This window comes from Talpa occidentalis, unplaced genomic scaffold (assembly GCF_014898055.3).
Source record: "Talpa occidentalis isolate TD23 unplaced genomic scaffold, MPIMG_talOcc4v2.1 talOcc4.9, whole genome shotgun sequence".
In the NCBI taxonomy this organism is placed as follows: Eukaryota; Metazoa; Chordata; class Mammalia; order Eulipotyphla; family Talpidae; genus Talpa; species Talpa occidentalis.
The window spans coordinates 9,875,814-9,887,851 of record NW_023605305.1 but is presented as its reverse complement, the minus strand read 5'-3'; the positions used below and the strand labels follow the sequence as shown (position 1 = coordinate 9,887,851).

The 12,038-nt window shown below is 62.2% G+C and overlaps 1 protein-coding gene across 1 annotated transcript in view; it reads right to left on the bottom strand.

Annotated features, from left to right (window-relative positions):
- Positions 1 to 9,382, bottom strand: part of PAX7 (paired box 7) — a 90,907-nt gene extending 81,525 nt beyond the window's left edge. The window contains exons 1-5 of the mRNA XM_054691165.1: positions 9,047 to 9,382; positions 6,955 to 7,090; positions 6,605 to 6,840; positions 5,910 to 6,036; positions 4,930 to 5,058 (exon numbers count right to left, since the gene is read on the bottom strand). Coding sequence (XP_054547140.1) covers positions 4,930 to 5,058; positions 5,910 to 6,036; positions 6,605 to 6,840; positions 6,955 to 7,090; positions 9,047 to 9,382 — 964 coding nt within the window. The remainder of the gene's footprint in view (positions 1 to 4,929; positions 5,059 to 5,909; positions 6,037 to 6,604; positions 6,841 to 6,954; positions 7,091 to 9,046) is intronic.
- Positions 9,383 to 12,038: the final 2,656 nt, after the last annotated feature.

Sequence of the window (12,038 nt, the reverse complement as noted above, 5' to 3'; positions counted from 1 at the left end):
GGGCACCCCACCCTGTGGAGAAATGCCTGCGTCGTGGGAGCACTGGGGCTGAGCGGGAACCTCAAACTGGGGGTGGGGGGGGGGTGTTCAAATCCTCTCCTGGCTCCTGGCGGAGTCCCAAAGGCCCCCCCACCCCAATACACAGCTCTTCCAAGGCTCCCGTCACCCCCAACCCCAGCCCAGCCCAGCCCTCCAAAGGCTTCCCTCTCTCTGGGGCGGGTAATTACCCGCCGCTTGCCTGTTCTCCCTTGTTTAAAGTTTGTTTTCTAAACGTCTTCTATTAGATTATGTTCGTTCATTCCCCCTCCAACCTTATCTCCTTCTGTCTCTTCTCTCCCTGCCCGTCACACTTGATTTAGGCACGAGTTTATCTGGCAAACAGTTTGCCGACTTTGTTTATTGACTGCACGTTCTGGGGCTGCGAGCAAGCGAGCGCCAGCGTTTGCCTTTGTAAGTTATCTCCTCCTTGTTCTCCGTGCGTCTGCGCTCCCTCCTCCCTTCCTCGGTTGGGGGGATTGAGGGAAGAAAGGGGGAGTCTTGTCAGCCCTGTGTGGGCTCACCCCCTCGCCAGCAGCCCCCTCCGCCTGGATAGCCCCCCACTCCACACCCTCTCTCCGCTCACTCCATCCCCCAGCACCCCAGCACCCCAGTCTCTCTCTGGCCCCCACCGTCTCCCCCCCTGGTCTCCCGGAATAGCCTCTGCCGAGCACTGCCTAAAGCCCGGGAATCGCCTGACACCCTCCTATCTTCCTCCGAGCCCCCATTATGCGAAGCTGATCCCACTCTGAACAGCCTCAAATCCCGCCTGGACTCTGTTTGATTAGATTGCCAACCCGGGGTAATCCTTTGATTTGGTGGAGTGTCAATTACCTTTCTCTAAACACACATTCACAGAGCAGGGAACTTGTTGGTTTAAATCAATGCAGATTGTTTCCTGATAAATGGCCTATCTGGGTCCCCTCCCTCATCCCTCTTCCAAGGCCCCTCTCCCTCGGCGCCCCTCCGCCCCTCCTCTGCGCTGTGCCCCTTCTCGCCCATTGGACAAACAATGCCCTTCCAGGTGTGAAGCCCGGAAAAAAAAAAAAAACACCAGTGTGGGCTGAGGGGAGTCTTGCCCCCCTTCTCCTATTCATTCGCTCCCCCGGAGCCTAATTAAATTTGGCAGGTCCTTGTACACACAATCAAAACAGCTTCCTCTAGTGTAGCAAACGACCGAAAACCGCATTAGCAGCGATCGCTCCTGCCAAATTAAATTGTTTCCCACCTCCTTTTACAAGTGTCTAAACCCGACACTTAGGGCTCTCCCCGCCTTCCCGAGCCTTCGCGCTCCACACCTGTAAGTGCGCGGCATTAAAAATAAATGATGGAAAATGCAAAGAAACATCTGCCTCGCACACACAGACAGACACACTTCAGATGTTCTTGCAGAGAGGGGCGGCTGAAAATGTCCCAGGAAACTTTGACACCCGGCCCCCCTCCTAGGGAAATGCACACTCTGTGGCTTTTTTTAATCTTGAGACTTCCCTTGGGGTATAGTCACGGTGACCCCACTGGGCTCGCTCCCCTGGAGGCCCATGCGGTGCCCCCCGGGTCTGAGGTGGTCAGTTTCAGCCTAAGTTTGTGCATTGTCAGAGGTGAGACGCTCTGGTGTTCTTGTTTATGACTGTTCCTGTTATTTTATTTTATTACGGCTTATTTCTTCACCCTCACGTCCTCCGCTCCCACAAAGGAATGGGCTGACTCTTGGCGAGCCCCGATCAAATTTCCCACAAAAGTCTCCGCGGGCTGGACTCGGACTGGGAAAATCTTTTCCTTCCCCGGTTTCTCCTTAAATCCTCTCCTGATTGGGTTCCTGGCCTGTCTCTACCCTGATCCTCAGGGAAGGAGTGAGGAGAAGCGGGTCCTAGAGGATCAAGGCAGGGAACTGTCCATTTCTTTCTCCAGGTGAGCGAAGCGCAACCGCAGCCCCTATCAGCAGCCGACTGAGAATTCTCACCACCAACAATCCTAACAATTCAGTCTTAACAAGGATAAGAGCAAAAAAAAAAAAAAAAAAGTATATGAACAGCCTCATGAATATCAGCCCAAGGGGAGCAGGAGAGAGCCGTTCGGAGATGAAAGTGCACAGAAATAAAAGCTCAATTTAATCTGCTTTAAAACCCTTCAACTTAACGTTTGTGCTTCCAACTCTGAGAGTGCGGACTGATTGCGGATAAATAGTTTCTTACCATGCCTGGAAGCTATTACACTCCTCTCCAACACAGTTTCCTATTCAGCAGCCCCAGTTTTCATTACCAGCTCTAATAAGTCTTAACATTATTAAATGCCAAGCGGGCGATAGGCAAAAACGGACTCAGGGAGGAATCTCTCTTTAGTGCTTAAAGAGCAGAGCTCTTAAACCCCGTCTTCAGCGGCTCCCCGCCATGACAGGGGCCGCCCCAGAGAAAGCATCTGTCACGAGCAAGAAGCCAAAACAAAGTTTGTGGGTGCGCAACCCTGCCGCTGCTATGCCCCTGTGGCACCTCTTGCCACCTGGCTGGCAGAGGTGGAGGTTGGGTGGGCTTTTCACCTTTCACTTGGCCCTGGAACTGAGGTCCTGGGCTTGGGAGAGAGGTGAGAAGTTCCAGGGGGTGGGTTCACGGGGTAGCCACAGCCTGACCGGCCTCGGTGCTCCAATGTGTCCAGACGGCCAGAAAACCCCTCTTCCCTGCCGCCCACCCACGCCCGCCGACAGTGACCCTGTGCAGCCACACGGGATCCTGCGGGGACAGAATGCAGCCCACCGACGCGCTGACCCAAAGGCCGTGGCCAGACGCGCTCCCTGCCATCCAGCTCGCAGCCATCGAATCGTGCCCAGCTGTCACTCAAGAGCCAAGGGCTTTTCCTGACACCAGACCCACCGCTTTCATTTCACTCCTGCCACTTGTCTCCAGACTCTGTGCCTACGCGCTCGGCCTCGCCCTTTGGAACCGCTGGCCCCTCATGAAACCCTTCCTGGCTCTGCGGCAGGAAAACCTCTGTTCAGCGAAGCCAAGCCGGTTCCGGGAGCCCGCACCAGCCCGGAAGTCCCTGAACATCCTTGAGTCCAGGGGGCCCCCAAACCGCACAATCTTTGCTTTCACAATGTTTCTCAGAAGAAATTTACCCGCGCGCTTCCTCCCAGACTGAACCGGCCCCACCCGACACACACGCGAGCGCCTAGAGTCTCCCCAAATGAAACCAACCTCTTCGCTTCTCCCGGGCTACCTCGCGGAAGGTTTGCTGTTTTGGCCAGGAGAGATGACTCAAGGGCTATGTCCCTTCACCCCCAAAAAGAAGTCCAACTAAGCCCCCTTCCAAAAAAGCTGGAACAAGGGCTGGGTTCCCCTCAGGGGTCTCAAGTCTTTGGCAGGCCTCTACCCAGCCTCGGGCAACTTGGCAGCCCCAAGGCTCCAGAGCCTGCACAGCGGGGTGCCGGGCGCAGCTCGCTCCCTCTCTCCTTTCTTCCCTCACCCTATTGTCCCTGTGGGGACTGGGCTCCTCTTGGGGCCCTGAATTTCTATAGCCCGCCCCTTCCCCAGCTCCGGGCAGCTCTCGCAAGGGGCTGCCCCGGCCCCCCTCCCAAGCCTGTGGGGGCAGGGCCTTGCTGGAAGTTGTCTTTGGAAGTGGGCTTTGTCTGTGAAGTTCATCTTCAAGGTTGGGGAGTATTGAACACTGGAGAGACTTGGTGTAGGGGTGCCAGGGAGGCAGGGAGAGAAGTGCCCACAGAATCCTCTGGAAAGAAATCAACAAAACGTGCACTTTACAGGTTTCCTGGTTCAGGGCACTGTCCTGCTTCCCTCCAAACTACCCTTTTGCTGGCTCGCGTGGCTGCTGACCTTCCTGCCTGCCAGCTGCCTCCCCGCACTGTTTGGGGGCTCACTTCTTCCCCCGGGTCAGTCTTTGTGACTTCTGCATCTTCCATGTCCTTTCCTGCCCACGTCCACGCTTGCTGCTCTCAGAGGGAACTCGAGGTGTTGTGGGGGATAATAAGAAAGAACTTTCCCTTCTGAAACTTCGCCGCAATAAACAAAAACACGACTCTCTTCCCAGCACGCAGGCGCTTACAAGATAATCAACTTCCCCAGCTGGCGGGTGAGCGAACTCAGGGCGCCGGGCTGAGCATCCAGCACTCCCTGCTGCCCAGTGAAAAAAGGGGACAGGCCAAGCGGAGCCGAATGTCTCTCCCCCCTAGAATCGGCCCACCCAGGACATCTGGGTGGGTTCCCCTGGCCACTGCGCCTAAGGGTAACACACTCTCATAGTGCACCCCCCTGCACCCCACTCTGCACTGTCCGGGCTCTGGCCCTGGCAAGGCGGGACTGGGAGCTCCATGGCTGCCCACGCGGTCCTCGCTAATTTTTATTGATTGCAGCGGTCAGTCAACTGTCAGGCGGGGTTTCAAGGGACCGTTTAGAGAGCTTGTGCGGGTCTGGTTAACAAATTCATTTAGGGAGCCGCGGGCCGGCTCCTCCTTCCTCGCCCCCTCCCCCACCGCCCCCGTGCCCAGATTTCCTATAAATAATAGATCGACACCAGGACTAGAAGCCAAAACGCCGGTCCCTAGACTCACGCGCGCCGGAGTCCGCGCCACACGAGGCGCGCTGGGCTCGCGGTCCGCGGGGCGCGGGGCATGGCCCGCCGCGGGGCTCCCGGGGGACACAGAGACCGCCTGCGCCCTCGGCTCCAGCTCCGCAGGGCAAAGAAGGCGCCCGCACGGCGCCCAGCCTAAGCCCTGGAGCGGAGGGGGGCGCACGGAGGGGCACTGCTGGCCACCCCGAGGCTCCCTGCTGCGCGGGGAGCTGCAGGTTGTCCCGCTGGGGTTCTGTGGCTGCCCGGCGGCAGCGGCACAAGCAGACCGCTGGCGGGCACCCTGGCGCGGGTCGCCAGCCCCAGCCCGGAGGGCCCTACCTTTGTCGCCCAGGATGCCGTCGATGCTGTGCTTGGCTTTCTTCTCCACGTCCTCCTCCTTCTTGTCCGCTTCATCCTCCTCCTCCTTCTTCCCGAACTTGATTCTGAGCACGCGGCTAATCGAACTCACTAAACCTCAGAAATTCAAAGGCAAAAAAGAGCGAGTATAAGTTGTTGGGGCAGGGGATGCGGCGCCGCCGAGGAGAGAAAGTCGGGTTCACCCATTGCCCCCAGCCCCCCACGTATGCTCTCACACCTACTCAGGGGCCTGACACACCTGGGGCACTCACACGTGGCAAGACGGGGCAGAGGCACCCACCGAGTGCACTCCTGTACACAGCCTTGCACACACGTGTGTCTGACACTATCGCACACCCTAGAGGTGCTCACACCGGCCGCCCCCGCTGCCGCTGCCGGGAGGCCCTCCAGGCCACCTGGGCTGCCGCCGGCACTCAGGTGTGCCCCAGCCCTGCCTGCCTGGATGCTCGTGTGCGCACACCAGCGCAGGCCTCGCGGTGCAGGGCCTCGCCTCTGGGGCCCACTGGAGACTGCAGCAGCAGCCAGAAGTGCAGACTTGGAGAAGGGGGTGCAGGAGCCCAGGAAGATCAGCTCTCCTAGGACATCCCTAGCTCCCTAGGCCCCGTCTCTGAGCTGGCTCCAAGGAGCTTCTGGTCACCCCAGCCTCATAGAGAAGCGTTCTGCTCCTTCCTGCCTGCCTTCCTGCGCACCCACCCGCCACTCCTGGCCTCTTTCCTTTCTTTCTCCCTCTTCTCCCAAGTCTCTTCTTTCCTACGTCCACCTTCCTTTCGTTTTTGATTTCCTCCTGGACCCTGAACCCTAACTCTTCAGGGCTCTCGTTCCCTTTCCTCCTGCCTCTTCCCTGAGTTGCCTGCCCCTCTGTCACCTCCCCGCCCCCCACCCGCAGCCAGCTGCATCGGGGAGCCCGGGCGAGCAGCCCTGGGGCTCAGCTGCCTTCTCACCTGAGGGCACGGTGCTGCGGTCACAGTGTCCGTCCTTCAGCAGGCGGTCCCGGATCTCCCAGCTGAACATGCCCGGGTTCTCCCTCTTGTACTCCTCGATCTTCTTCTCCACGTCCGGAGTGGCCACCTGCTTCAGGGGTGGAGGCGGGAGAGTAGGAGCGGAAAGATGGGGTGGGGGGAGAGGGAGATACTTTTAATATCAGCCTCCCAAGAGCCCCAGGCGAGGCTGGCGGCCCTGGTCACCATGCCCGCCTGAGAGGGGCCTGATTTTTTCCAGAAGCCTGCTCCTGACTCCCACCCGGGAAGGCATCCTGGGTGGGGTGACAGGAAGGCGCTAAGTGATAAAATAGTAACTTAATTACAACCCTACTCACACCCTCACTACTCAGTCCGGAATGAAAGATTTCCCCCGGTCTGGGATGGAGGCAGGGTGGCCGGGGCCGCTGTAGAGGCAACCTGGGCAGGACTCATGGCCTCAAAGTCTTGGGCAAGCCGGCCCTCAGCTGTCCCATCTCTGGGGAAGTCAAGGAATGGGTGGGGATGGTGGAGGGTTGAGGACACTGTCCCGCTGCTTTTTCCAGAGGAAGCTTCTGGACATTCGGGTGCTACTGGATGATCCAGGGTCACCAGAGGGGTCAGGCCAGGATCCCCCAATCTTGGGGAGACCCACTTTGCTCTGAGGCAAAGACACTCACTCTGGGCTTGCTGCCCCCGATGGCCCCGGGCCGGATGGACCCGGTCTCTTGGTAGCGACAGAGAATCTTGGAGACGCAGCCGTGGGAGACGCGCAGCTGGCGGGAGATGACGCAGGGCCGGATGCCATGGTGGGCCATCTCCACGATCTTGTGGCGGATGTGGTTAGGCAGGGGTCGCCCGTTGATGAAGACCCCACCGAGCTGATTGACCCGGCCTTGGCCAAGGGGGGTGGACACTAGACGAGGGAGGGAAATACGGAAAGAGAGAGGTGCAGGGTGAGGATGGGGAGGAGAAACTGGGCACAGCACGCTTGACTGCAGGTTGGTTTGAACCCCAAGACCAGGACCACCTGTGCTCTCCACTTTCAGAGCCTGGGAGTTCAGAGGTTGGGAAGCCATGGGAGGGTCCTCCAGGGGTGGAGAGAGGAATCCAGGCTGGTTGCAAGAGTTCCCCCTGGATACAGTGTGCCCCGACTCCTGCCACACCTGGGGAATGAGGACACACCTGGGGGAGCGGAATCCCTCTGAGAAGGGAAGGGAGAGAGATAGGGGTGAGACGCCACAGCCCCAAAGCTGGTAGGCCCGGGAGACTGGGGTGCATGGGCTGCAGGTCTGTGCCCCATCTGGCCATTCCATGCACTCAGTGGTCAAGATCCATCTTATCGGGGTTCAGAGGGGTGGGCTGGTGGCTAGTAGTTACAGTCCGGGCTTTGGCCAGCAGAACTGTCCTAACCGTAAAAAACAAAAACCAAAAAACCCCTAACAGCGCGCACCACAGCGGGGCCAGTGACCTAATGTGGTCGGCAGCAGCCTCTGGGGGCTCCGGTTTTTCCTTGGGGGACTCCTTTTGCTTCCACCCCCTCTCAAAGTTCTAATTTCGTTAGGGGGCAATTTGGGGACACAGGCTATTGTTGGTGAGCTTCTAAATCCAACGCCCCGCTTGGCCTGAGATACCCATGAAGCTCCCTGAGGGCTCCGGGAGGCTGGTACACAGATGGGCCAGAGTCCCCGGTGTGGGTGACTTTGGGAACCCCGAAGACAGGCACCCCTGGTGTGTGCTGGGGGGCGGGGGGGTGGGGGGAGCAGCCCGGGAAGCCTTAATGCAAAGTCTACACAATTTTCTCGCAGCCGGTTGGGGGACACCGGGCGCACTAATCCAGCCTCGATCCCCCCAATTTGGGGACTCAGCGGCTGCGGAGATCTGGCAGATTAGAACGATTTCACAGCCCCCCGAGTGGAGGGAGCCGACGGATAATTGGATAGGAGGAGGCGAGAAGAGGCTCGGGCCGCTGAGCCGCGCCGACGCCTCCTCCCGCTCTCTCCCGGTCCCCCCGCCGCTCTTTGCAGAAGTGGGTGTCTGAAGCCACCCTCGGATTTAATCAGAAATCGTGCGTCGCCAAGTCAGAGTCACTCGGTCTCCGTGGCGGGATATGCCATTAGCGCTCGAGAGCTCTCGAGGGCCCAACTTTATATTCAAGAGCCTCTTTAGCGACCGGCTCTCGGCGCTCCTCAGTATTCTCCGTCATGTTGGGCAAATATTGTTCTAATCCGCCGCGCCTTCCCGGCCGCCTGTTTTACTTGCATTCGCCACGGGAGAGTGCCGCGGCAAATCCCCGGGCCTGCGCGCTCCCCGCCTGCGTGGCCGCTCGCGCGCACTTGATCACGGAGCCGCTCTCCTCGCCGCGGCTCATGCGGGGACCCGCGCCGGGGCGCTGCCAGAGGGCCCCCCAGATCGCTGGCCGCCTGTCTGCCCACCCACCCCCGCCCTGCCACCGCTCCCCATCCTCACGCACCAGGGACTCACTCGCTTGCAAGAAGAGCAATTAAAAGAATAAAAGTCGCCCCAATCTCTGCCCCAGGGCACCCCGCGCTCCTGTCCCCAGAGGCCGAGCTGCCCGGCCCTCGGCTGACAAGGTGAAGGTCATCCATTAGCTTCAAAGCAAAACAAAAACGCAGGACAGGGTTTTGGGGCGCGCTCCCGGCCCCTTTCTCCAGCGGGGAGCCGGCCGCCGAGTCCTCTCCGCTCGCGGGGTGCTGGAGAGGCTGGGAGGACCCCGCAAAGCGCAGGCTCTCCCCCAGTCTGGACGCGGCGCGGGCCGCCCGCCGGCCTGGAGCTCTCTCCCTCCCGGGAGGTTTGCAGAGCTCGGAAGCGCGAGGGAAAAGTTTGAGCGAAAAACTTCGTTACTATTTATTTTTTCAAAGTAGTTTGTTTCCGGACCCCAAAGCCGGGGTTCCGGAGCGTGGCTTTCGGGGAGGGGACAGCCCCGCTCGCTCGCGCGGAGGGAGCCCCGCGCATTTCGAAATAAAAGGGATCGCAGGACGATCCCGGGGTGCAAAGAGCAGTTCAAAGCCAGAGCTGGGAGCGCGCGGCCGGCGAGGGCGGCGAGGCCAGAGAACCCCGGGCGGGGGAGCTCAGAAGACAGTGGGGCGAACTGAACTCACCAGCACCCGAAATCTACTAGGCGCCGAGTCCGCGGGCGCCCAGGCCGGCGGCTGAGGCCGGATCCGCGACCGGGGAGCTCGGGCCCCGCGCGCAGCCCGACAAGTGTCGGTCCCAGAAACTTCTGCGTCGGGCGCCCGGTCTTGGTCCCCAGGAAAGGGGGGCCCCTCCTGCGGCCGCCGCCCCGCCGGCTCTCCCGGGACCTGAGCTCCGCGGCGCAGGGCTGGGTGCAGGCCGGCGCCCGGGCTCTTACCTTCCAGGGGAAACCCGGTGCGCGGGTAGTTCTGGCCCGGCGCGGGCCGCATCATGCGCGGGACGGTGCCGGGCAGCGCCGCCATCCTGCGCGCGCCGGGGCCGAGTCCGGAGGCGACGAGCTTCGCTTCCCGTCCGCCGCGGGTGCCCCTGCTGCGACTTCTTTCTTTCCTCCTCGTCTCCTTTTTTTTTTTTGCCCCTCTCCCTCCTCCCCTGCACACGCTCTCCCGCCCCGCCCCCCACCCCGGCGGCCGCCGCCGAGCGCGTCCGAGGCTGGGGAGGGGGCGCGCCGGGGCGGGGGGTGGGGCAGGGAAGGGGCCCCGGGGAAGTTCAAACAAACACACACGCCGGCCCCGAGGCCGCCCCGTCCGCGGCGCCGGCCACAAGTGGCGCGGCCGCTGCGCCGGGCGGGACCCGCGGGGCGAGGCCGGGCGGCGGCGCGCGGGCTGGGGGCGCGGCCGGAGTCGGGGCCCCCAGCCGGGGCCTGGCGAGGGGCGCGCGCTCGCGCTCCGGGCCGAAGTTTCTGAGCCGGGAGGCTGCGGCGCGGGTTTCTCGCTCCGATTTATTTATATGTTTGTTCCCTCGCCCTCTGCGCCCGCCCTCCCCGCGCGCCGCCCGCGCCGCCCCGCGCCCCGGCCGGCCCGCGGCGCCCCCACCTCCGGCGCTCACACCCCCGCCCCCGCCCGGGCGCCGGGGGCGAAGAAGGTGCCTCTCGGGTTTCGGGGCTCGGAGGGAGGCGAGGGGGTGACGGGGCTGGAGAGAAAAGAGGGGGCGCGAAGGGCCGGGGACCCGCCGGGTAAGTTGTGCAGACGCGCTCGGCGGAGTCCGGCGGAGGCGGCCCCGAGATCTGATAGGCTCCCACTTGTCCTTTATTCATGAGCTCGGAAGGGGGCCCGGCGGAAGGGAGCCCGGGACCAATAACGAGAAGAAATCGCCAACGAATTTTCTCTCTTTTCTTATCCCCGGCTCGGCCTGGTTTTGGGGGGAGAATTTGAACTGCCCGTGGACACCGGAGGCGCAGAGGCCGGGGCGGGGGCGCCCGGGAGAGGGTCAGCTGTGGCCGAGCGTCTTCCTGGGGCGAACGGGCGCCCCCCCCCGCGCTCCCCGCCCCCCCTGCACCCCCAACGTCCTGGCCACCCCGGCCCCTCTGGCCGCGGCCCGTGGGAACGTCGCTTCGGCGGGTGCCTCGTCCTCGTGGCCTCCTCTGCGGCCTCCAGCCCGGGCGCTGGTCTCGTGCGCGCTGCCCCGCGTTCGCACACTGACGTGTGGGCGAGTGGGGCCCCCCGGGAAGCGGCCTAGGCGACTGCAAAGTGGGGGGACTAGGACCTTCTCTCTGAGATTATGTCGGAGGCCCCAGCCCAGGTTTCCCAGGCCCCCACACCTCCGAGTTGCCCAGAGTGACTGCGAGGGGGCTCGAGCTTGGGAAACTGTCTGCCCGGTGTCAGGGACGCCACTGTTGCCCCGCCCGCTCCCCCCAAGCCTCCCCAGCCACGTGTCAACCCAGTCTTCTTCTGTCCCCAGGGCTCCTCCCTGAACCCGCTTTCCAGCAGTAAGTCATGAGCCCTGAGGCCGAACAGCAAGTGGGTGCCAGGATCTGGGGGCCCCAAAGGGTGGAGGGGGGAGAGAGGCCTTCCAGCAGGTCGTGGCACCACCCTCAGCTCATCAGTTTTGAGCTCCTGGGGGAGGAGGGAACTTGGAGGGGGCTGTCCCAATGAAATGGTGGGGGGCTCATAGCTTCCGCAGTCTGCCCGCCAGGCGTAGTGACCGCACGCCCCTGCCTCTGGACACCGAGTCCTGGGGGCGAAACGCCCTCCCAGCGGGGCAGGACGCCAGGACTGCAGGCCTTTTGTCCCCCGGGGAAAGAGTGTCTCCGGCCAGGGCTGGAGGCAAAATACAATAAAATAAACCCAGCCTGCGAGCCGCCCCCAGCCCGCCCCTGGCCCGCCCCCGGCCCGCCCTCTCCCCAGCGCGGGGGTCAGCCTGGTCTTGGCCTGGGGGGCTCTCCTCTAGCTGCCCCAGAGTCCCCTGCCCCTTCCCTTCTCCTCACCTGTGGCCTTTGCCCCTCTCAGTGAGTGGCGGACTCCCCGCTCCCCGGGACTGCTACACTGGGGGTCCACAGGTTCTTGAAGGGGGAGGCCTGTGGGAATGGGAGGTGCTGAAGTAGGTGCTAAGCCCGCACCCTCCCATGGCCCCAGGACTGAGGAGGGGGTGGGGCAAGTAACCTCAGAACAGGACAGGGAATCCCAGGTCATCTTGCCCAGCCTCGGGTACCAGGCTGCCTGCGTTTCCTGGTCCCCTCTTCTCATTGTGGGTGCTACACGCCATCCCCACAGCCCCCAAGAGAAAGTGGGAGATGAAGTTTGAAGCCACCGTGGGTGTGTCTGGGGGAGCCGAAGATAGACTTGACCCCCCTTTGCGTGCTGGCCTGGCCTGACTTGACCCCAGGGGCAGCTCTGTGTGCACGGACGTGGCCGTGGATGCAGACACACGTGTACACCGTCTGTGAGCACACGTCCGGTCACATTCACCCTCCGCTGGCTTCCCTCCTGCCTGGAGAGACTTCGAGCACCTCGTCTCTGTGTTGGTGGGAGGAGAGTGCCTGGGTGCCCAGGGCCGTGTGTCCAGGGGAAGCTGGGCTTGCTCTCCCCTGGGCAGCGCCTGCGGGCCGGGCCAGCGTCCCAGTGAGCATTTGTGTTGGTCTTTTGGAGTCTCTTCATCTTGGCTCAGCTCAGCTCTGAGGAC